This window comes from Amphiura filiformis, chromosome 11, assembly GCF_039555335.1.
Source record: "Amphiura filiformis chromosome 11, Afil_fr2py, whole genome shotgun sequence".
Lineage (NCBI taxonomy): Eukaryota > Metazoa > Echinodermata > Ophiuroidea > Amphilepidida > Amphiuridae > Amphiura > Amphiura filiformis.
In genome coordinates this window covers 45,740,609-45,767,817 of record NC_092638.1, presented here as the reverse complement: position 1 = coordinate 45,767,817, position 27,209 = coordinate 45,740,609, and the positions used below count along the sequence as shown (strand labels likewise).

The 27,209-nt window shown below is 36.9% G+C and overlaps 1 protein-coding gene across 1 annotated transcript; it reads left to right on the top strand.

Annotated features, from left to right (window-relative positions):
* Positions 1–100: 100 nt before the first annotated feature.
* LOC140164894 (histamine N-methyltransferase-like) lies at positions 101–27,209 on the top strand. Its single transcript, XM_072188275.1, has 3 exons — positions 101–342; positions 20,059–20,385; positions 22,767–27,209. The coding sequence occupies exons 1-3, from the start codon at positions 123–125 to the stop codon at positions 23,138–23,140; spliced, it is 921 nt and encodes a 306-aa protein (XP_072044376.1). The 5' UTR covers positions 101–122; the 3' UTR covers positions 23,141–27,209.

Sequence of the window (27,209 nt, the reverse complement as noted above, 5' to 3'; positions counted from 1 at the left end):
GCTTTATTGAATTGCGAGGTCACTGGTAGCAAAGGTATCCACGCTTTATTGAATACATTATTTACACATGGTAAGGATAGTACAAAGCTGTACAAAGCAGTACAACGTTCCGTGTAGTAGGGATGGATACTGCTGATTCCATACCAATACTTAGTCTTCTAGACGATGAAGATCACTACTTAAAATGTTTCAATGTATTCCGAAAAAGACTTCATGAAAAAGACATGACGAATGAAGATTGGTTGGCCTATATTATCAATGATATACGACCCAAGGTTGTTCAGAGCGTTGATCAATCTACTAAAGGAACACTTCAAGCTCTGGGTATAGGAAGTGGTGATGGTATGTATTGTGATTACATAAAATTATAATTTCTGTGAAACTAATACCCGCCTTGGAAGTAAAAACGGATACTATGGCCAGAGTTCTAGGGCTAACCCGCCTGGGCACTTAGGGAGAAAATGCGTGCGAACTGAATAATAAAACACACACACCCAACACGTAATACAAACTCGCACCAAGGGGGTGAGAGTTCATGGGAGCAATGCCGGGTCAGTGGGTTACAACCACATAATTCTAATAATACAAGAACCGGCCATCCCTATACCGATGGGTGGCCGCAAACGTAACCGTCCCGGCTATAAATGAATCAAAAATGGTATGGCAAGAATTTTTCGCATCACGTACGTCGAAGTTCACTTTTCAATGTGCAAACTGTAGTTAGGATAATGAAAACGACTGGTAAGCAAGTCTACTAAATCTGAAGAACAAAATGGCGAACCGTCGCCGGACCCTTTGCAGAACTAATACAGCATATTTAGCCATGAAGTAATCGCCAGGAATATTTTCCTTAAAGCCATATTATAACATTTGCTAAGGAGGACGCCCTCACTGAATTTTTCAAATTCTTATTTTTACACGATTAAATTATACTTTATTAAACCAATATACCCTGCAAAAATCAAGACTCTATGTGCTGTAGTTTTGTCAAAATCTGAGATTTTGAATAAAACGACGGAACCGGCGCTTTATTATTACGATGGAATTATTAGTCGAATGCATACACGATGTTCATAACACACAGTACGTACACGGCGTGCGGGACGGTGATATACACAAACAAAGGGTCGTACCATAACATGACCGAAGGAGTGGTACGTATTGGCGACATGTGCGCTGGTAGTAAATTCCAATTTTCTTTGCTTTGCCGTAGTTGCTCGGCTCAAAAATAAAAGGAGATATATCTGACAGTAAAAGCTAACATTTTATGGCAAAGAAATGCTAATCTATTTTGTTTGAAAATGTTATAATATGGCTTTAAATAAAAACCTAACACCTCCGCTATTAGACTACCCCGTAGTCCACTTGCCCATTGTGCATATAGTTTGGATATTGTATTTAAGCTTAAAACTCTGATTTAATTAATGTGTGCACAATTGATAGATTTTCGCATCTTTTCAGTCACCCTACTCCCTCTGTTTGTTAGCTTCCCAAGTGGACTACTGACTTTGGATTGCGGTTTACATGCTTAACACGGCTGTCTATGAGCCTCTATGGATGAGATTGTCGGAAATCTGGCCTACTAAAATTGGCCATGATGTAATGCATCTTTAAATGGATCTGGCTTGTGATTGGTCGCCCAGATCTTGTTATGGTTTTTAAACATCCTCCGGGTACCTGTCATTACCATTAATAACTACATGGTACACAAGTATGCGGCTTTTGTGCTGTGTAATTGCATGAACGCGTCAGTGAGTGCATGAGCGCGTCTTGTATTTGCTTGCGGTTAAATTTGATTGATAAACAAGTATGATTGACAGTGTGAGTGTCAGGGACTTTGCCCGTTCAAAATCCCGTTTATAATTCAAAGTCCATAGTCGATTTTTAACCTGGAATTTCGCGATTAATAAACTGGCAGATTCTAAAATCAGAATTGTTCAGTTTTGAAGTGCCAATACAATTATGACATTATGATATGTTGCATTCAATAATATAAGCCTACGTACACTTTACTTTTACTGTCATTAATATAATTATATAAACTTTTTCATAACAATTTTATACTAGTATTTTGATGTAATAAATATCAGTATAATTTCGAGTTCAACTGAATGCTTTCATCATGATTAACATTAATAACATGCTTTTATTTATCAAAAATCGACTATGCCATAGTCTACTCCGCTATGTGGTATTTCAGATATAACGTTAAAGAAAAGTGCAAATATTTTTCTTGTTTCGAATCGGACGAGTGACAAGCTCTAATGACGTCATGATGTAAACAACGTAATCGTCATTAATAATTAATTAGGTAAACCCAAATATGGAGGTATCTCAAAGTATGCTAATTAGAAGTTCAACGAATCAGAATACGATCCTGGTATCAAATTCTATGCAAATGAGTTGAAGGAGGTTACGTGAACATGTACACTAATTCTCATCTAGCTTTACTAAAAGATCTTTGGTTACAACAATGCTGGACTTAGGATACATCATTTTAACGCATGCGCGTTCGTCACTCATGATACAGCTTTAGTCCTTCACTTTCGCAACACGCTATGTGGAGTGACTGGTATCACCCTGACGGCGGAGGAGAATACGCTGGCGAAGTTACTTAATTAACCGGATTAACTACCATAGCAATAGGTACAAACAATTTTGAATATACCGCGCTGCACTACACTCATCACCTGTCTTCAATCATATAATAGATTGAATACAATACCGCTCTTTTCAAAGAGACTAATCTTACAGGTGCAAGTGATAAGCATTTCTTTGACATCTATGGTTCAATGCAGAGGTACCATATGAACGTAGTAGTGCAGCGCGATATAATCAAAAATTGTTTGTACCTATTGCTATGGTAGTTAATCCGATTATTATGTAACTTCGCCAGCGTATACTAGGGCTCGTTTTATCTTTTCAGTTTCCGTAAGTCTATTGTTCAGATACGAAAACGCAAGGGATTTAGTAAGTTTACTGTAACATGACTTCATTGTTAACTTTGAAGTACCAATCAGCTTATTTCAAAAGAGGCAGTTGTTTATGTCAATAAAAGCGGGAGAGACAACACCGCTGTTTTAATGGCCAAGCGCCCTCTCGTCTTTGATGCATGCCAATCCGAATGACAAAGTCCACTTTTTTCTGTAAAACGTTGAAAATAAGCTCTAAAATCACAAAGGCCCGCTTATGGCCACAGTGTCGCCCTTCCCTCGTATCAATGTCTATCTCCTATTTTGCTTCCTCCTGCCCCCCCCATGATCAGTCTCCCCACTCCCTCCCCGGTCCCCCGGTCCCTACTCTCTCCTCTCGAGTTCTTCGCTTTCTAGTCTTTCCGTCTCTCCCTCTCCTCTCTTTCTTCCTCACCCCCTCCCACTCTCGCTTGTTCAGTCTCAACTTAAGTATCTCCCTCCCTCCCTTCCCCTCGCGAAATTTATCAGTATGATCCATGACTGAAAATAAGCTCTGCAAAAAGTAAGCATTTAAAATAAACCCGAGTCTTGCATAGGCCCAACCAATTATCAGATTAGCTTGCCATGAATAGAATAAATTATCTTTGCTCCAATGCAAGTCTTTTGTATTGCATTCCAATATAAAACATGATTACCAAATCACCACTTGTACGCGCCCCATTGGGAGATATTTTACTATTTTAGACGCTCGTTTCATCGCCAATATGAAAGACTTTTGCTTATAACTTGGCAACATGGTTAGTATATATTTCAATGCAAGACTTTTTTTACGAGCCACTTACGTCTAGGCGTAAGTGCATATACACCAAACACAAGTCAATTGAAGCCGTACAATTTACCGCGAATTTAGGACCGTAAAATTTAGACTCTTCTTTTGTCTAGATTGGCACCCAACCGCACATCTCAAGGTTTTATGTAAAAAATCAATATAACTTACCAAAACGAAAACTGAAATTCACGAGCTTCAAATTTTCAGTAACTAACAAAAGGCTAGAATAAATAATTGGTCATACCTGGGAGACTACCACTTCAGAATAACAATGACTTACAAAAACTATTACGGATACGGAAACAGAAACTGAAAAGATAAAACGACGGTAGCTATCAAGCATATAATAGATACGTCGACAATCACCGCCATTTGATCGATTTACTACAGAATATATTGTATGCTCAATGTAATAATAATTAGCTATAATTTTTAAATTGTAAACATGTAAACTTCTATATTTTGCACTAAAGTTTAACGACACGTGAATGACATCATGTAGGAATCAAAATTGCCTCTAATGGCTGCCTATTGTCTAGACCTAGGCCACATCATCCGAATTCGTCACGTGATTTCAGTCGCCTATTCATTATTCCTGATTCACGGTTATTCTATAGCAACGCAATCCTATGACAATCCCGCTGGTTTGTTAGCTACAAAATGATGCCAGTAAGGGGCGTACCATTAGATTTCCAAGGGGCATAGGAGTTTCGGATGAAAAAAAATTCATCCACTTGACTAAAAAAAAACTTGTTCTGTGGTAATGAAAATAATCCCCTTAGGTTACACACACACAAAATTCCGCCTAGGTTACACACCTAGGATTGACGTCCTTGGTTTGCTATCATGGTTTTCCCATGTCATTTATGTATTGCAAAATACATTGCGAAATGTGTTGATCTAAAATTAAGTTCAAGACTTTTATTTGCACTAATATTCGTAACGGATGGATCTCATAGACACATGTGTCATCACCAAAAGTTTGGGCAGGGCCGTCGCCATGAGGGGTTGAGGGGGTGCGATTAAATTGTCTTTCTGTAGTCACATGGCCCGGATGAACTTCAGCACTTTATTCCATCCCACGATTAAGGGCTGGGGTATGAACGTTTGGACAGTATTTATTTTGGGACATCAGAGCACATCAGACATATCGAATTGCATTCTGAATACGAAGAATGTCATTCTGATATCAAATAATTTTGATTTTTGAAATTCGCAATTTAATACACATTTTATGGCAAATCATTAAAAATTGATATTTTGATATTTAACAGTACTTGAATTAAACTTTATAAATCTGATGATTTATACTTAAAGTGTATGTAGGTGGGATGAAAAGCTGACGATCAATTGAAAATTTTGACCTTTCGTATTGAAGATATGGATTTTTTCCCCAAAACACCAAAAAAAATTTTGGGAAAAAAATCCATATCTTCAATATGAAAGGTCAAAATTTTCAATTGACCGTCGGCTTTTCCTCCCTGCTACATACACTTTAAGAATATATCATTAGATTTATATAATTGACTTATATATCAAAAATTTGAAAAATATCAAATTTTTATAATTTGTCATAAAATTTGTATTATATTGTGATTTTCAAAAAATGAAAATTATTTCATATCAGAAAGACATGCTTCGTATTCAGAATGCAATTCGATAGGTCTGAGGTGCTCTCATGTCCCACAAAAAATACTGTCGAACGCAATAAACGCTCATTTTGGATCCCTTAAGTTTACCTTGGAATCCTCAACCAATGAAATGATGCCTGGATGTACTGGTATCAATCAGAGATGATACTCTCCATACCGATCTGCACTCTAAACTTACTGATTCACACCATTTTCTTCACTGGACTTCCTGTCATCCCAAGCACACCAAGTCAAGTCTTCCGTACAGCTTGGCTTTCCGGTTGAATCGCATCTGTTCCTCTCCTGAGGCGCTTAAGAAGAGAAAAGGTGAACTTGAAGGCTTTTTCAAGACCAGAGGTTATCATGGTTCTGTTATCAACAGGCAAATTAGCAAAGCCTTAAATCTGACGCTCTAGAGCCAAGGACACTTCAGAAACACTTACTTATCTTGCATTCTTCTGATAGATGTAAGAAGGCTATTCCAAACCTACCCATGGTCGCTTATCGCAGAAGTGCTAACATCAAGGACATGAGAGTACCTTCATCCCTGCCTCTAGACTAATCTCCTCACAGAGGTTCTATTGTATGTGGCTCATGTAGGTCTTGTACCCATAAGATCCACTCTAGACCTGAATGGGGAGGCACCCCATCAGTCGCCCACACCCAGGAAGGGTCGTCTTTGATGATCCAGCGCTCGAAATAAGGCGCGTCCTTGCGTCAAATACCCGTGAAAGTAGGCGCGTGACCCGTAAAAATTGAACCAAGCAAAGAGCAAAAAATCCTAGTTTTGTTGTTCTACTGAAAAATCCGATTCACATAATACGTACAGCTCCCTGAGTAGACTTTTAGTTTAGTTTCCCAACAAGTTTTCAACCCGGATCGCCGTAGCTAATTCTCATTCTTGAAATTTCAAAGGCAAGGGTTCGGAGTCGGACCCTTGAAAATTGGTGAGGACCCTTGAAATTTCAAAGGCAAGAGTCCGGAGGACCCTTGGATTTTTGTTCTTATTTCGACGCCTGCCGTCTTTCAATTGTTCTTTCTTAGGTGAAAGTCATGTCATCCACAAGCACCTCAGTTGTCAGAGTGAGAATGTGATTTACCTCATTACATGTGCTAATTACCAAGTGCAGTATGTGGGGGAGACTGGTCGTAACCTGGAAGCCAGACTGATTGAGCATTGTGATGATGCTCGCTATAAGAGAAATACACCAGTAGCAAAACATTTCAAACTCCCAGGACATTCTGCCGATCACATATCTCTCATATCATGTGTATTAAAAAAAACCCAAAGACTGACACCAATTTGTAACGGTATTTCTCTGTGCTTTGGTTTTAGTGATTTTTGGCTTTACCATTATATCTATAGACCTGTCTACATGCACTGAGAATAATCTTTATCAGGCATGGAACATATGCATTTTCTTTCTTTGTTTTTTACTTCATCCCCAACACACTCACCTTTTTTTTTTTTTTTTTTTTTCCTGTACGTATACTATACTTTAATATATGGGACCTTCCTCGACTTCTTGTGTTTTATTCAGCATTTTTTGGCTCTTTCAATTTTCTTAACACAATGTATTATGTAGGCTCACATTTATTGTAATATGCATGCATTTTCTAATTATATTTTTGTGTGGCACTCTTTTCCTCTTTTCCCGGTGTTGCCCATTGCTTCATAGACACAGCTTTTTTTGCTTTGAGCTTGTTGTCTTGTTTGCTACTAAGTTCTATTTTGACTTGATTGTTTTGAACTACAGCTGCTTGATTTTATATTTTGTTTTCCCTGACGAAGAGTCGAAACGTCGGGTGCTTTTGTCTGTTTGGTTTTGTTTGTCTGCTTATGTGGACAGTGATTTTCATCACTTCCAGTGTACTTTTGTACTGTTTCCCTGATACTTCTGTGGACCTTGGAATGGACAATTTTTGGCCATCGAATTTTGCCAGTTTTTGTGCCTACATTGGTTGTTTGGTTTATTATGTCTGCTTATGTGCACAGTAATTTTCATCACTTGTTATAGTGCACTTTTATATTCCCATTGATTTTGATTGATGTTTTTGCAAGTCTAACACTTCTGTGGGCCTTTGAATAGGTAATTTTAGGGTATGGAACTTTACCGACTTCAATGCCTACATTCTTCAATTCAATTTTATTAAAAAATAACCTCGTTTTTGTCCCCTCTGCGTATCGTCTAGTCTGTATATTTGTGTTAAAAGCTTGAAAGAGTAATTTCCAGTAACTAAATAGCGCCACCAATTTTGTCATTTTATACCCGAAAAACCTATAAAAATGCTATAAAAGTGTATAATTTTGTAAAAGAGGGGAAAGTAAAGTTGAGAATGACTCAAAAGCACCTGTATACATTAGTATAATATCACATTTAGCTGTTTAAGCCTAAAATTTGGTTGTACATGTTTTGTTTGAAAAACTTATAAATGATCCATTCAAACAACCGTGCCTGCGGCTTGCAGTTTCAAGCCGCAGCACGCCGATGAATTAATATAGTATGCCCATATTCCTGGTTGCTAATTCGCGAGCAGTTATGGGCATCGAGTTCGCAACATCTTGCCATCTTCTTGCTCTGCGGTTTGCCATTCATTACTCAAAACCTTTATATTAATGTTTATTGTATTACTTACTTGAGTTTACTTACCGTGAGCAATTATCGGATCAGTCGATATAATCCGGCAAAGAATCAACGTACTCAAGGACACTTATTTGTAAGGGTATTGTTGTCAAGTGTTATAAGCCGGTTGTGAGAAATGTAGGAGCTGGGCCGATCAAGCCGATGAACGGGTGACTGAACATGGCTTTTCATCGGGTAGACACACATTGTGTGTATATCGCAACAGTATTTTATTTCTCAGCATAGGCGCATCGGCGTGGGTCTGCGGCTTGGGTTCCGGGCACACCACAGAGTTAATCGGCGAGATTAAGCACCCGGGCCTTAATTTTATTGAGTTATAATAATGAAATTGAAATATAACTGAATGGAATTGAGTTATTTTATGTTAGCTGTAAAATAACTCAAAGGAACAATAATATTTTGGAGAAAAAATTAATAAAATTATAATAATAATATTTTCTATTCATTATCATGATAACTCGATGAATTTAAGGCAACCGACTTGCAACACATAACTTTTTAGAGTAATGCGCCGAATCATTCATTTTTTTTCAGTCTACCAGACATGTAAAAGCAATGATGATTTAATTTTTTCCATAATTAATCCTAGAGACACCGACTGATGTTGTCTTGAAATAATTAATAAGTTACACAATGAACATTATAAATCATCAATCATAGGCCTACTCAAAAAATAATTTGACACATTTAATACTCAGATAAAATAAACATTTTGCAAGATTGTATCGATGCTATTCAATCAGTTTATGAATATACCTGAATGTTAAATACAATTTTGTTATTTAAATTAGCTCTAAGATATCTCAATTTGAACTCAATAAAAGTAAATAAACTAAATTTTATTAAGTATTTATAAGCTAATTAAAGCAAATTAAAGCAACCATCTTGCAAAATATTATTCCATTTGTATGCATGCACTAAATTATTTTTGAGCATAAAAATTTGTTTTCCATTGACTCAAACTTTCCGCGTATAGTGATTATATTAAAGTTTGGTATTATGGATCATGCAAAACGCCGCTGTTACATTAATAATTACAGTACATTAGTATTCAAGAAGTGTATACAGTAGACCCTATAAACACACGCTGATGTTGAGCCTGATCCATTTTAGTATAACATATTATGTCTGAATCTGAACCTAAAATATAATATTCCCGGGAGAATATTTAGGCCTATATCACATAGCCCAACATATTTGGACTTTTTGTGTGGTAATTTTTAACAAGAAATTTGATTTTAACAGCTACAATTAACATTTATGATTATTTTAATTTATTAGTTTGAATGTGAATGGAATGAGTCACACATTGACCCACAAACCTTAATTTACAAGTGCGACCACAATCAATAGACATGCTCCACGGTACTCCTCTTTTCGCCAAACGGCAAGAGTTTCTAGAATGCTGCTAAAATAAGAAAACTTTTAATGCTAATATATTGCACATCCTTGGGAAGCGTGGTTACCTTTTTTTAAATAGCCGAGTGAGAGGATTTTCAATGAAATATTTTTTGTGTCAAAATTGAAGCATCCTATGTATAAAAGAATATATGAATATTTACTGCACATCATATATAACGATTCGTGATACTCAATTGTGGCACATTTGATGTCGTTTAAAAGGCAGAGAATTTTATTTCAATTTTATATACGCCAAAATGTTTTTTAAGGTTATTAATTATTTTAAACTGTTGTGATTTGGTAGTTCACAGCATATTACGAATGATAATGAGCTATAGCAAAAACTGCATTGCTCAATTCATAGCGAGCGTGTAGAAGAATTCAAATATGACAGATATACTTTTAAAGGTGCTGCGGTTCTTGAGTTACGTTTTAAAGAGGGCTGAAACAACAACACTTTTGTAAAACGTACATAACTCATTAACAACAATAAATTAAGCAAGTTTGCAAAGTAAACGATTTGTAGAATGAACTTTTGCAAAACATCAAGGTGTAAATTTTCAATAATATATTGATCTAGATAATGAACCAACAATACCTCGTCTACCCTTAATTGAGCAAGAATAAGGATAGAAAAACGTTGAAAATATCTATGTAAAAATTACATTAGACCCCGCCAAAGATTACTGTTTCGTTTTTATGGTAATCTAATCTTTTATTTCCTGAAAAAACATTTGGGGTCTAATGTGGATTTTGATATAATTGATAAAAACATCAAACGTGTATACAAGAAAAATGGTAGGTTCCTCTATAGTATTTTACTGACCATGGTAATGTACTGACACACGAGCACGTGTCAAAATCGATATAATGTATTGTCCATATAGACGCCCATTTATCATGTTTATTGTCGGATTTCTGTAGAACACGCAGTTAACAATTGAGCGCTATTAATACACATTAATGTTTTTAGGCAAATACAATTCCAAAATATGGTACGTTTTCTGCCTTTGCTTGTCACGTGGTAGGCCTATGTTGAAGTTGCGATTATATCTTCAAATAAGTTTAAAATGGATACAAACAAGACAAGTGGCCGAGCGGTCTAAGGCGCTACGCTCATAGAGTATCCAAAGCGGTGCGACGTGAGTTCGTACCCCGCTTCCGCCAAATGTAATTTTACTTTTTTTAAATTTCATATTGGGGAAATATGAGTGGGTAAATTTATGTATGGCGTGGAGTGGTGTGGCTCCACGGAGGGTAGCGGTAAATCCACTTGACAACAATAGCATGTAATTGGTCGGTCTAGCGTTTCAAGTGGCCATTATGTTTTATCGACGGGTCACATATTATAACTTGCCGATTTGAGACACAAGAGCTGCTGTGAAATCACATGCTTGGATACCTGAAACTGTCGATAGGGACCCGACTCACGTCAGATTTTACACACTGAAAATATCTGACGGCATCAGATATGACCTACCGATTCGTTTACGTGCCGCCCCTTATGTGTTCTCGTCTGTTGCAATGTTGGATTCACTATTACCCACACTTTTCTCTATCAGTGTGTGAAAGACATCTACAGCCTGTCTCAAAAAAAGTTGTGCAAGTGAAAAGCGCCCTCTATGGCAATTAGAAAATACCGTTGTGACATGATGCTTATATCAACGTCAAGGGCATTGTCTTAGCTCTCAGATGCCGTTTGTTCTGTTCAATTTGCTTGTTTTAATCTCGAGATATGTTTAGTTAACCACGATAGAGTAAAATCACAATTGTGCCACTTTTACTAGGGAAGAGTGCTACACAAGTAGGCCCTAGATCAATGATGATAGCTGATGTTTATGTGTCTAATTCACTCCCCCTTCGGGGCTCGTGCATAAGACGCGTCAACCTCAGCGCGCATGCATTATTTTGTCTAATTTCTCTCCCAACAAATAATACGCGTTCATTAACTTAAAAATGTGCAATATTTGTTTGTCTTTTAACATGTCTTGAGTGACAAAGAAAACAGTATTACCATGATAAAATCATTGACATGCACATGTATTTACTTTTACAGCAGAATGTGAAATATCTATTTCTCTTTCAATCTGTTTTAAAAGGAAAAAGAGAATCATATAATACATGTATCATGATAAAACAGTAAAATCAGTAAAAACTATTTTTATTGTTGTATAATTGATGCGTTCTTTTGATTTCACGAAGGAACTCTTGATAAACTTGATGCTATCATTGATTTACATGTACAGTCCTCTTGATCTTCCCTAGTAAAAGTGGCACAATTGTGATTTTACCCTTTCGTCGTTAACTAAACATATCTCGAGATTAAAACAAGTAAATTTAACAGAACAAACGGCATTTGAGAGCTAAGACAATGCCCTTGACGTTGATATAAGCGTCATGTCACAATGGTATTTTCTAATGGCCATAGAGGGCGCTTTTCACTTGCACAATTTTTTTTGAGACAGGCTGTACAAATGGATGGGGCATAAAAAAGCTGAAACTCAATCCTGACAAGACAGAGTTCTTTGTTATGTCTTCTCCCAATCTCAGTCTCCACCTTGATGATACTGTTATATCTGTATCGTCTACTGTGCGCAACCTGGGTGTTGTTTTTGACCAAAATATGACCTTGTCTCAACATGTCACAAGTTTGAGTTAATCCATTAACTGGCAAATTTGCCATTTTTAGAGGATTCGTAGATTCAAAGACTTTGACACTTGCGCTAACATTGTTAGATCTCTCATCACCGCCCGTCTAGACTACTGTAATCTTCTGTTAAATGGTATCAAACAAAAAGATCTTAATCGTTTACAGAAGCTCCAAAACAAATGTGCCCGCCTGATTTACCAACAACCAAAATCCTGCCATATCACCCATTTGCTCACTGACTTGCACCAGCTCCGTATTGAAGACCGCGTCAAGTTAAAACTTCTCCTGTGTGTGTATAAGTCACTGAATGGACTCTGTCCCCAGTACATGAAAGACTATCTGCGGTGAAAAAATTTCGTCTTGGCCCAGTAACCATCCGTTCTTGTCATAACTTGAACCTTGAGGTCCCTAAGCTAGACATATGTGACCGTACAGCACGAATGAGCCGTAAATGTCCTCAATTGTATTCTGACTTACAGTGTAAAATGGGCATGAAGGTCGTATTCATAGGTACCTCAATTTGGTGCTACGTGTACCTCATTTAATGAGATACACGTAGCACCAAATTGAAATACCTATGAATATGACCTTCATGCCCATTTTACACTGTAAGTCAGAATACAATTGAGGACATTTACGGCTCATTCGTGCTGTACGGTCACATATGGTCAAATCCAACGAAAAGTGTACACGGCATGTTCAGGGCCACAACTTAAAAGTATTAATCAATTGGCATTCGTTTTTGTATTGTGTTTATTCGCCTTGATCATACGCTTCTCGCCATATATAATAAGACCCCCTTCTGTGAAAAACTTAGACACAGAGACCCCAAAACATGCTATTTTTACCCATTTTTTCAAAATATTTCTTAAAGTATTTTTAAAAACATCAAAATCATTTATGAAAAGAAGTCATTGGATTGAATCTAAATTGATTTCCTGAAAGGTGTGTATTCAAAGATTGCCTGTGCAATTTTTCACATATTTGTACATAATTATGAATTTTTTGTGATAATTTTTGAGTGGTATTTTTTACATTACCTACGAATACAATTTTCATAGCACTAGATATATCTTTAAAAATGGAAATCACTAATAAATGCGCAATTGATACAAGCTTTGATATGTCCAATACTGAAATGCATTGCATTCGGACATCTTTATTATTGTGTTTAGCTGCCAGAAATTCTAAATGGCACAAAGGTAGGTTTGGTAAAAAATATGCATTACCTCCGAATACATGTTAAAAGCTGTGCCATTTCCAGAAAGTGAGAGAATAGTAAACAATAGTTAAGCAATAGGTGCAGGGTAATACACTCTTTATTTCTACCAAGTTTCAATAGCCTGCGTTTAAATATTTCTGAGATGTCAACAATAAAAGCAAGTATTCGTAGGTAAATGTCGGTAACCGAATGTTACCTACGAATACAATTTGACATCATGACAGTATTGTGAAACACCGCCATTCATGCCAATGCCCATATTGGTACATAACGAAGGCCTGTGTGTTTGCTATCAAATCTTATGTCAATGAAAGTTGCGAATTCACATACATGCCCACCATGCAAAACTGAATACGGCTTAATTGGTGAAAAATATGTACTGAAATAGACGACGGTCTGCTCATTTGAAAGAAAATCAGATTCAAAGAAGATTAGAAGGGATAAATACTTGGATTTGTCAACTGTCATGTGTGCTTCATTTTAAATGTTTACCGACCTTCTGGTTTCTGAGTAATTTGTGTCCAAATTGATTTATTCGAAGGTAACTTTTGACGTTTTCGCTAAGGTTACCTACGAATACCATGGAAAAACTACTGTTCTCATTGTCTCATGATCTAGACAACACATTGATGGACCCTGGTATAAAGCTAATTGTAGTTGCCCTCAAACGAAACGCCACAAGACGTAACTGACTCCAAGATGGACTTCACAAGTCTGCAATAACGGTTTTAAGCGATTTGTGTGCAATTAAGCAAATTAAAGTCACTTTAGTGCCTTTGTTTCTTACTTCAATCCTCTTTCAACCGCTGTGAACCGACATTATTAATACATGATAGGGTCTAAAGTATCAATAAACGCACAATTACATTCAAAGTGCTTTATAAAATGATGTTTTGATTGCGATATCCACCAAAAGTCTAATTCTTACCTACAAATACTGAAATGTTACTTACGAATACAGCAAAATACATGTCATGTGTAATGAAGTGTCTCTACCAATGGAAATTAATTGTCAAAAACTTTAAACGGTACCCCAGGACACTATTATTACCCATATACGGATTCATTCAACAATTATTTATTATGTAAAATTGCTGATTAACTACTTGTTTATCAAAATGAAGTGGTCAAAATCTTGCTAAAAGCATCAAAAAATGTTTGATCTAAGGTAATAGCATTTATTCATTTGGACGTACCATCTGAAAGAGATCTAAAAACTACCATTTTATTAATTCCTTACCATAATAGCAAAATTTAAACCTCTAAACTCAATATAAATATTGTTAAATCGCTCATGTTACCTACGAATACCCGGGTTTCTTCACCTTTTCATTGTATAAAGCGTTAGGTGTATGCGTATAATTCCTAATATTCTTGAAAACATATATCCTACTCGTTCTTATACAATGTGTAAATTGATTCATACTCATTTGATAAATAAAATACAGAAACTGACCTAAACTTCATTTTCAAAAATAAACTAGCATAAATTGACTAAGATCATATTGATCGCGTTATAAAAATAAAAACAAATATTTTCTGGTTGAGCTAGCATTTTCCTGACACCCTGTGGTCTACATTACACGAAAAAAGCGTTAATGGGAATATTCCATTTGTTTTAGGTTGATTAGTATTGCGATAGTGAAAGCATTCTAGTGGTATTCGTAGGTAACATTGGGTTTTGATATCACATTTACTATCACACGTCCTGGATTTATTTTTCAAGATTAGTAATGGCACTTTTGGTTCCTATAAGGCCAATATGTCATCAATCAATGGGCAAAAGGAAAAAATTGTGGAGACATTTTTATTTCGGACTTTTATTTTTGGCCCGTGGACACTTTTGGTTGGATTCGACCATATAAATGTGCTGGAGACAGCCTGGTCTTTTCAGTGACCGACCCGCGTGCTTGAAATAGTCTCCAAAATCATATCCGTAATTTTCGAACAGCTGAAACCTTCAAATTTGCTCTCAAAATTAATCTGTTTAAGATTTTGTTTCTCTTGCTTTTGCTTCTTTGTTTTTATTTTATTGCGCCTTGAATCGAATCCAACGCTAAAGGCGCTTTATAAGTGTTGGTAAATTTAAATATAATATAATGTAATGTAATGTAAAATACCTCCTCTTTCCCATTCCCTCTCCTCCTCTCCCCATCAGTGTTTCCTTCTCCTTTCGCTTCACCTCCCCCACACTCTCCTCTCCTATACACACTATTCCACCCCACTCTCAAGCTATCCTCTCTCCCTTCCTTTCCTTCCCTCTTCCAATCCCCTCTCTCCCCCGTTTCTCTTTCTCTCCCATAACCCTCTCCCCGCACTCTCTCTCTCTCTCTCTTCTCAGTTCTCTCGAGCAATTATATCTTGAATAAAATTCAACTAGCCTATATCGGAAGTCATATATCTTTAATCCAAATATTCCGATGGTCTATGTTTAATCACAGCAGGGACATAATGCTAGGATTATTTGACCATCTAAACTACGCTTTCAAAATCATTATCATCATCAGTCGGCTGCGATCTTGGGCAAGCGAAACAACTTTGTTTGGCGGCAGCATCCCTTCAGTATCTCCCAGGAGGTGTTGGATATACTGTAAGTACAATGTGCGCGGCCGTCCCGGTTTCCACTTCCCATGTGGTTGCATATAGGGCATATTCTTTCACAGGCTCGTCGTCTTCAAGACGCAGTATATGGCCGGGAAATTTTAGTTGATGAATCTTGACTCTGGCAACCAGTGGAATGGTGTTGGTCAGATTGTAGATGGTTTCATTTGGAATCCAATCCACACGCTTGATGTATAACATGACTCTGTAGCAAGATGTTGCAAAGGCATTGATCTTGTTTTCCATATCCTTGGTGATTACCCAGGACTCGTACCCGTACAGAAAGACAGTAACACAAATTGTCTCAAACAGCTTAATTTTTGTTTCGATTGACAGGGATGGGCTTCTCCAAAGGCGTTCCAGTTTCCAGAAAGCTGCCAAGGCTAGTGCTGTTCTTCTTTTTAGGTCTCCAACACTAGAGCCCATCTTGGAACCCAAGTCTGTGACATAGTTAATGGTACTACCATAGGCTTCAATTGCTGGCTGGGCGTTACAGTTTACAGTCATATATTCTGTCTTAGGTGCGCTGATGACAAAGCCTAGATCTGCTGCTGCAGTTGCAGTCCTAGAAGCTGTGACTAGGCACGGGCCATGGAAGAATCCAACAGGGCAATATCATCAGCAAATTGCAGGTCATTCAGCATCCTAGCAGGATACCTGCTTGACCGACGTGGGTACGTAACAATTCCAGCGTCAGTTCCAGAAGTTGACTTCCTCAGAAGACAGTCCACCAGGATAATGAACAGGCATAGTGCCAACACATCACCCCGAAGCACTCCAGTTGTTACTTGGAAAGACTCTGAGATACTTCTATCTACCATAACGGCACTATTGGAGTCCTCGTAGAGCACCTGGATGGCATTGACCACAACCTTTTGTATTCCATAATGCCGCAGCACTGAAACATGACGGACCTGTTGATGGAGTCGAAGGCTTTTTTGAAGTCCACAATATTGACTGTCAAGGGAAGTTGGTACTCCTTGGAACCTTCTATGATCCTCCTCAAAATGTGTATTTGCTGAGCACAGCTGCGACCTGATCTAAAGCCAGCCTGGTTGCTTCTCAGTAAAGGATCAATGTAAGGTCGAATTCTGTTCAGAAGTCGCCTTTCTTTGGTAGTGGAATGTTTACGTTTGTGACCCATTGACGTGGCGGTGTCAGCGTTGAGAATACTTTCATACAGAATTCAAGAATCATGTCAATCATGCTATCCCCTCCTCCCTGAAGTGCTTCAGTTATAGCACAGTCCAATGCTGCTGCCTTTTTAGTCTTCATGGCTGATATTGCCTCGATTACTTCTTCACGAGTCGGGGGCTCATTGCTAATAGGAAGAACTTCAACAGCTGGTGCAGGGAGTTCTGAAGCTGTTGTGCCACCGTCGTTGTTAAGGAGTGAGCTGAAATATTACTTCCATTCTTCAAGTAGTTCATGGTCACTGGTTGGGGCTGGTTCAACCCTTCTTTTTGACTTTCACCCCTTTCCTTTGATTCAACCCTTCTTTTTGACTTTCACCCCTTTCCTTTAGTTTTTTCCAGAAAGACGTATTATTTTCCAGGTGGTAGTGTAATTCGTCGGCTAGCTTCAAGTCTTCCATCTGCTAATTGAGGTTAGCAAGCTCATCAGATTTATAAGAGTTGTTAAGGCTGGTGTTCGTCCATCTTAGATTGATGAGACTTTGAAATGGAGTACGCACATGATGGTTGCATCTGATACCCACCTTGGCAGTCCGCATGGCTCTTGCTTTTCAATAACTTTCTCTGCAACTTCTTAAATCTTTCAAATTATAGATTGACTTGTTCGATTTCTCATGTAAAGACTTCGTCCGTGTTTTGAAGAAATATAAAGCAATAATTTTTTTCTTCAGTAATGTCAGTTAAAAATATAGTGCTTGGATAAACCCTTTAAAAAAACTTGGTGTTAAAGTTAGGCATAAAGTTGTGTCTTTCAGTGTAAGAATTTTGATTTTGACAGGCCTCAATTTCGCCCGTGAGCTTTTTTCGTAATTAACCCTAGAACTACGAAGGAGGAGGTACCAACCCAATCCTCCCTCTTTCACACCTAAGTTTGACACTAGGATTTGATAAAAATATCTGCTTTTCATTCAACCGAAAAAAATAATAATGAAGTGTTCTGCCTGATACCGGTTTTTTTAGAGAGACTACATGTAAAGGTTTCAAGGTTCCAATGTGCACGAGAAAAACGAAACTCAATAACAAAAGGTCCGATTAAAATGCAAATTGACATAGTGGATCAATACATACAAAACCAGGTAGAAAAAAGTTTGCGTTTTTCAAATTGAAAAATCAAATTGGCAGCGTCAAGTTGTCATCTTCAAGCTTCTGGATTCATAGTCTTGTGCAAAGGCCTTTCTCTGTTACCATGGAAACTATGTCGTTGTGTTCCAACTGATACTAACACTGTTATGTAATCAAGTATCATTTATACATGTGTGGATTGGATGATAAAGATAGATACAGATTTTAATTTAATCTTAAAGAAATATCATAAAAATAAAATCAACTTTCAAACATACTAAAAACAATCATAATGTTTTTACCTATACACCTGCCTGTGACTCTCAATGGAAAGTTGTGAAAAACTAGGCGACAAAAAACCCCTATCATTGTTTATGCCTCCACCGGAGGTATTATGTTTCCTGGTTGTCCGTCCACCTCTCCGTCCGTCCGAGCTTGCGAGTGCAATTTATCGGAACTGGTAAGGCGTATTGTGATGCAATTTGGTGGAGGGGTGGCAATTGGTGATCTCCAAATTTTAGCAGTTTTCGTCGCAAAATATGGTAATTAAGTACCTAATTTGCATAATTTATGCATATCAAACAAAATAACCTTATTATCTGGAGATCTGTACGAGTTACAGTGATGAAACTTGGCGGAGAGTAGCACAGCCAGAGGTTCTTGACCTGATTTGCTTTTCAACACAAAATGTGCGTAATCGCAAGGTCATTGTGAGGTCATTTGGGGTCATCCGGGGCCAAATAGCCATATAATGTTGCAGGTTCATGAAATTTGGTGGGAACGACTACTGAAGGAAGAAAAAAATATCAAGGTCATTTTTGGGTCATCCGAGGTCAAATCGCCATAGATTGTCGCAGTTTCATGACATTTTGTGGGGACGACCACTGAAACAAGGCAAAAATGTCAATGTCATTTTAGAGTCATCTGGGGTCAAATCGCCATAGACTGCTGCAGGTTCATGAAATTTGATGGGAACGGCCACCTTAGTGAGGCAAAATGATGAGTGCAAGATGGAGGCATTGCGGCCCACGCTTTGCGTCGAGAACCGCGCAGCTCGAGAACCGCGAAATTCTAGTTATTATTTGATATTGCTATATGCAATGACTTTGACGGAAATTGATGTATGCATGTTAAATCAGCTGTAGATGTAGATCATGATGCAGTCATGTCTACAGTAGAATTCAATTCGACCTTTGCAGGACTTAAACCCCATTAAAAGCTATTAAACCACGATAACACTCATTGAAAGCAGCTCAACTGATTAAATCATATCTTCTCTGGTTAAATACACACATCATATGTTTCTGTTACACGTACAATGGAGCAATGGATGGGATTATAGTTTCAGTTGGGTGAACGATTATAAAGCGAGCGCTAGAGAACAATTCTGTGTGGGCTTTTGTTTACGAAATGAGACAAAACTCTGCTTATTGTTAACCAGCGTTCTTGAAAATGAGAAACATGGTGGTTTGCAGACTTAACACGGTTTGGAAATAATCTCTTCATATTTTTTGTTGTTATCTGTCGTTTACATATCATTCCTAAAACACCAAAGTACGAATATTTCCAAACATCTAAATTAGCTAAAAATTTAGGACATGTTACAAAACTATATTGTCTAGAATTTTAGAAGAGTACTTTTAATATTGGCCGGTTATTTTTCACACAGCGACGTTAACTAGGCATATCCCTATTCTTTTAACGTAGGCTATTTGTAGAGGTCACGCGTCAATGGGAAAGAGCACTGTGTATTATGTATAGGAAAACGGACAGTAACTGCAGTATGTGCGCTGAAATTGTATTATTCTGCTTTTAGAAAATGAATCGATGATGTATTTGAATCCGGCACTTGAATCACCCACATAATCCACAAACGTAAGAAAATAATATTCCAAATGAACTTTCTTAACAGGGCGAACAGAAGATTACTTCCTTTCTCACTTCAAAGATCATTTTGCACAAATTCGCCAATGTTTGGTTGAACCAAACAGACGATTAGTGGAACAGCACCAGAAGAACACACAAGAAACAAATTGGAAAGACGTTATAATGTACGACTGGCGAGAGCAGACAGTGGAAGAATATATGAAGGGTGTGAACAAGTCGGGAACAGATGTGAAGTATCACTTTATAAGCGCTATTCACAGCATGTATTATATGACTAATCCAGAGGAGGTGCTTGGATTGTTGTACGATCAACTCGAAGAAAATGGGATTCTTTTATTTGTGTTAGCGTCAGGTAAACCTATTATAAATATGCAATGTATATAGTCTATGTATTAATTTTCGATTCTTACAGAATCTATCATCGGTATTGAAGATATATTTAGCTTGTATATGATTTCATGACATTTACTTGTGTAAATCCTCTGTTTATCAGAATGGTAAACAGAAAACTTGTTCGACATCATTCGGAAAAGGTTATAAAAGGATGTTAGAGAACGTTAAAATGTCGGGTTATAGAATGGGTATATAAAGGGTATAAAACGTTTTCATAACATTAAAAAACATTTTTTGATAACCTACTGCAAATATTTTAACATAATGTTATTGCAGTGTTGACAAAATATTTGGCAAAAAATGTTTGCAAAAAATAGTTTACATAAATACTTTGGGGGGTGGAAAAGTTGGAACCTCGGACGTCAAAAATTGTTTGATCCCCCGAAAAAAGGGTTGATTTTTTTTATCCCCCTTATTATGGTCTAAAATTATTTTGATCCCCCCTTCATGTCCTAAAAAAGAAACCAAAAATATCGTCGGCCGTATCACATACTGACGTATTCGACATTTTTAACATTTTTGAGAAAATTGGTATATTAGTTTGTTATGTTCTACTCTATATATTTACTAAAAATCATGCCTCCAAGTGGCTTAATTAGTAAGATATTAATTTATTTAATTATGTCGTATTTACAAAACCTTGAAATGTCTGCATCACATAACGACGTATTTGCCGATCACCTATGCTGCGCAAGCCCAGTATATCGTATCTGCAATTTGAAGAATTTGCCGTTTCACACACTGACGTATTTGCGCGACGTATTTGCACGACTCTGTCAATGCACGCCAAAATTGCTGTTTTGTCATTTCACATACTGACGTATTTGCGCTACTGTTTCACATACTAACGTATTTGCGCGACGTATTTGTCATTTGAACGGCGAAATTGGCATTAGTCACATAGTGACGTATTTTATTTAATATTGAATTTTTGCAAAATAAGTTATGCTCTGATAGTGATAAGTGAATTATATTGAAAATATGGTATATTTGCATTATACTGTTAAACTAGTTTTAATCGACAATAATATTTTAATCAAGATTATACATCAAATGAAAATCGCTAGTCCGATTTTCTCGAAATGCGTATTTGCGTATGTGATACGCCCGATTAACAGTGGCATAGATTTCTTTTTGACATTTGGGTTTGAGAAATTTCTTGAAGTCCAGTGAATCCAGCACCTTTTGCCGACAAAATAAGTTTATGGTACAAATTTGCCATATTGAAGCTAAACTGGTGAAATATAGTACAACACTATAATTAAATTGGTAATTTTTAGTTTAAAATGACCAAATATGGGGTTAATTTTGTAGCAATAAAGCATATTGGATCCCTTTTGCATCCAATTTTAGCGCCACCTGGAACCCAATCCCCCGTGATTTTGAAAATCGCCGATTTTGCCGCCAATTTCAACGTATTGCAAACAGAAACGAACGTATGTGAGACTAGCGAACACAAACGCACTGAATGAGACTACTGAGCGATTGAGACCATCAATCCGGAAGCAGACGATCGGTTCATCATGGAACTGGAGGAAAAGGGTTCCCTGTTGCATCATTTGAGAAGTATGTTTCCAAGCTCAATCCTAACAACAATACACTGTTCCAAGCACCGTGGTGAAAAAACCCTTGGTTCATTTATGTCAAAGCTTTCGCTAGCTGCCGATCTTTCACGACGTTACACAAATCATAGTGTACGATCGACATGTATTACCGTTCTTGATGAAAGTGGTTTTGATGCCAGAGATATCTGCAATGTGACGGGCCACCAGAATGAAAGTAGCCTACGGTCGTAAGTTGGTCGCCCAAATGATGCAAAAAAACAAAAGCTGTCGGATGCTCTACCATATCTTCCACATGCAAATTAGATTGGTAGCGGGTGACTACCCGAGAAATTTTTGGGAAACCATAGTGGATCCCTTTCAGGTAATATATGTACCGGATAACTACCCGATGACTTTTTTGGGAAACTAGCGGGTAACTACCCGATGACGTTTTTTGGGAACTAGCGGATAACTACCCGATAACTTTTCGGGGACCTAGCGGATGACCTTTGGTGACAATATACCTGGTGACCTCTTTAAAAAAAATATTCTTGCAGTGTGTTTTCATACAAAACGTTTTAAAACGTTTTCACGATCTTTATATAACCCGACATTTTAATGTCATTGAAAACCCAAATTATAACTTGTTTAAAACGTGTTTGCTGGGAATTACATTACATCACAAATGCAGTTTCAATGGGTAAGTAACTATGATCTGTTTAGATTCTGAAGCCAAAATTCCGCAAAAACAATGCATATGGTTGTTATTTTGATCTTCCTATTCTGTCTTTAATAGAAAAGAGTGTCACTGGTCGCATTAACCCTGGGATACCTTCTCAATACAGCAAATATGTGGTAAAGTCTTCTCGATTTGTTCTCGACTACTTCGAAACTAGGGGCATCCCATATGCCATTTACAGCCGTGACGATATTGTGGATATTAGCGGATGTCTTGACAACGACGTCTCAGAAGAAGCTTCCCTACTTCTTGATTTCCTCACACACATTAAAGATTTCTGTAAAGCACACTTACCATCAGGGATTAAGGACAACGTGTTTTCAGCTTTACAGGAGACAACGGGAAGCATATCCAAATCAGCGTCACAGGAAGCAATACACCCATATCATTGTATCGCAGTACAACGTCAGCTTGAACCAAAATTAAAGTAAGATGGTCGGATATTTTTGTACGGGTTGTCTGCCTTATATTGAGGCCTATGGCCAAAATTTGACATGATGCAGTAATGTCTACAGTAGAATTTACCACGACCTTTGTAGGACTTAAACCCCATTAAAAGCTATTAAACCAAGATAACACTCATTGAAAACAGCTCAACTATGTTAAATCAGATCTTCTCTGGTTAAATCCACACTACATATGTTTCTGTTTTACCTGTGCGGTATTGCAATGAGCTGGTATTATAGTTTCAGTTGGGTAACCGATTATAAAGCAAATGCAAGGTAACAATACTCTGTGAGCCTTGTTTTACGAAATGAGACAATAGTCTGCTTATTGTTAACCAGCATTCTTGAAAATGAGAAACATAATGGTGTAAACTTAACACGGTTGGAAATAATTTCTTTTTTTTTGGTGTTATCTGTCGTTTACATATCCTTCCTAAAACACCAAAGTGCGAATATTTCTAAACACCTAAATTAGCTAAAAATATAGGACATGTTACAAAACTATATTTTCTAGAATTTCAGAGAGTACTTTAAATATTGGCCGTTTATTTTTCACACAGTGACGTTAACTAGGCAATGGTCTATACTTCTAACGTAAGCTATTTGTAGAGGTCACACCTCAATGGCGAGAGCTCTGTGTATTGTGTATAGGAAAACGAACAGTAACTGCAGTATGACTTGATTAAAAAGTTGAGACTTTAGAACTAAACGGGATTCTGTCCATGTAGTTTCAGTGCTCGACAGTATTATTTCACTGTGAGATTTGCACAGAGGGTATAGATAGCCCCCTTGTAGCAGAAACTATTTTGTCATGATTTCGTGACTTTTAGTTCTGGAGGTCTTCAATTGCTTTCATAATGGCACATAAAATATAGTTTTATACCACCTAAAGCTTACACTTTTTGTTGTCTACAATCTATAAGCAATGATATCTCAGACATAGATTTACTTGGGCTATCATAGTATATAGGCTTATGATTTTCATTATGCACTTTAAGCAATTTGCGTGTTCTGTAAATTGTGATGCGATCAAGCAAAATCAGTCGGAACTCGGAAATATTGATTTTGAGATATAGCCATACAAAGGAAATATTTCCTTTTGTTTCCTCTTGTTTTGGAAACTCTTTAATTGCTCATATCTTTGGAGCCGGCTGTTCAATTTCAATGGTGTTTTCTGCAAAATCCAGATTTATAAATGTTTTTTACTATCCTATAAGAAACTGAAAATTTGATATTTCCGAGTTCCGACTGATTTTGCTTGATCGCATCACAATTTGCTCAACGGAATTTTAAATATGTTTTTTTATCTGGCAGTTATTGCTCTGGCTGAAATTTGATACACTTTTGATACGTCACTTTTGATACATATCAAAGATGTATCAAATAAAATGTATTTGAATTGGAACCCTCATTTGATACACTATTATATATCAAAATTGTATTTATAAAACTGTATAATTAGCATTGCAATTCTTATCCTTTCATTTCATACACATTTTATACATATCAAAATTGTTTCAAATGCTAAGATAATTAGGGGTAGGTTAAGCAGCCTTTAAAAAGGGTGATGTTTCATATTTCTTCTGCACGATTTAGGGAGAGGAAATAACACAGCATTAAAACACAGCAAATGTCTCCCTCGTCGGATTCCGAGCGTCTGACAACTGTTTATACAGGATCGTCTCCTAGGTAAAATATAAAAAGTGTAAAGAGTATAAAAAGCAGACCTTACACTGGGGTTCCATTCAGTATCACACCCCAACGGATTTTGACTAGTAAAATATAGCTTGATATACAGAAATACATCGTCACCCAAATTTATTGGTTAGTTTAGAACATCTAATTGTAAGTCTTTTTTAAATACTTTTACATATTTTATAAAATATAAATCGTTCTTAGAATATGTGGTGAAGAAAAATAAAATAAAGATGCTGAATTGACATAATGGTGTTGGTTGTACGTTAGATCGTCAAAAACCAGTTTGCTCACACGTAATCAATTTCATATCGGGGCTCAAAGTCTATTCCCAGTAATTAAAAAACAAACTTTTGTCCATGACTGCAGGAGGAACTGAAATATGATAAATTTAAACCCAATTCTTAATGAAAACCTCCGATTATGCGACGTAGAATAGTCGATGTAAGATGTCATTATTTAATCTATTCCTACATGTATTTTATTGCCAGTAGTTTTCAACTTCTAACGAATGTTTGATGACTTAAAATCGATAAAATGTTATTTCGAATGTCATCAAACATTTAAACAGAAAAGGAAACAGAATGAGAAAAGATGAATACATTTTACATCGAATATTCTAAATCCACTTAAAAATCGCATGTAGCGGCCCTTATGCTGAGAATAATAATTTTCTATGGCTTTCATCATACATTAAAATAAATGATGGAAAGAGAAGTGTAAAGTACTAAAACCTTAAAGCCAGCTTAAAGATAGGTGTCAATCAAAATAGAGATTTTGGCATCAGAAGAAAGCTCATTATATTTCCTCACAACCTCGGTGATATTTTAGGCCTAAATTATATTCCGCTTATATGTTATGAATTAAAAAGTGATAGCCTCATCACGAATGTGGTTTACCACACATATACCGTTCTATGGGCCAATTTACTAGTGCAATTTATTTCAAAACTCGAGAATTGAATTATTTTGGTACATGCGTCAATGTGAGGTACAAAACATAATACGAAAACAAAATCTAACTACCTATAATTGAAGACAGAGATCAAAAGAATAGTTTGAGTCTGACGTCACTGTCAATCAAATTCCCTACGATCCTTGATTGGTTAATAGCGCGTAAAGGGAAGGTCGATTTATCTGGTGCCGATCGGAGAAAAGGAAAAGCACAAAATGACGAAAAATCACGTGTTTTTACAACTGGGCAAAAAGCAACTTTTCTAGGCGTTCAGCAACTCACATCATCACGACACTTCTAAACAAACCGTGCTCGAATTTCATTGACAGATAACGTCAGACGCAAACTAGTCTCTTTATCTCTCACCTTTTATATAGAAAGAGGAACTGAAATGTGATTATAATACACATATCTTATTTAGACACCTGCAATATTAAGCAACTTTTCTAGGCATTGTTGACATGGTGCCTTCGCGAAAGAACGAAAGAAAGTTTTCTACTATAAAGACCTTTTGAGATGGTTTGTATGTTTGAAGGTGCAAAATTAACAATAAGGCACCCGATTTGATCGCCGCGTTCAGCAACTCACATCATCACGACACTTGTAAACAAACCGTGCTCGAGTTTGATTGACAGATGACGTCAGACGCAAACTAGTCTCTTTATCTCTGTCTTCCAGTATACCTTTACTATAGAAAGAGGAACTGAAATGTAATTATAATACACATATCTTATTTACACACCTGCAATATTATGGCGCAATTACATTTAATGCAGACTTAAGTACCATAGTATTACCGATGCTAATAATGCAACCACTCTCATCGCAACCCATCACGTAATACGCGCCCAAGACAGATGCGTCGATCTACGAGATAGCTTAGTTACCGTATTTTCCCGATTACTGTTTTAATCCTGGATATCTAATTTTATGATATTCTTCTCATTTGTAGAATGTAATATTTATTGAAAAAAATTGGTCATAATGCAGTGTAAATTGGTGTATAAAAACATTGCAAGAATGCAATTTGCAACAGCATCACCATCAGTGGCGGCATAGATTTCTTTTTGACATTGGGATGGGGTGAGGTTGGAAAGTGTAATAAATTGGCACTTTTGGGGCTAAATTGGCCAAATATGAGGTTAATTTGGTCAAAACCCACATACAGGTGTCAACATTGGGAGAGGGAAGGACCACCCCTCTGGCAAAATATGGGGGGGGGGGTTATCCCCCCCGTCCCCCGGGTTCTACGCCTATGATCACCACCCTCCTACTTTTTATCGCAAAAAGTTTCAAATGATTAAGAAATTAAAACTTGATTAACTTGAAAGTAAATAAGTTCAATGTGGTAATAAAACTGCTCGTTTTGGTCAACCCTCCCATGTTTCTTATATTATATTATATT

Coding starts and splice junctions, on each gene's coding strand:
- LOC140164894 (XM_072188275.1), top strand. CDS start 123: ATGGATACTGCTGATTCCATACCAATACTTAGTCTTCTAGACGATGAA. Junction 343..20,058: donor GGGTATAGGAAGTGGTGATG/GTATGTATTGTG, acceptor CTTTCTTAACAG/GGCGAACAGAAGATTACTTC. Junction 20,386..22,766: donor TTTATTTGTGTTAGCGTCAG/GTAAACCTATTA, acceptor TGTCTTTAATAG/AAAAGAGTGTCACTGGTCGC.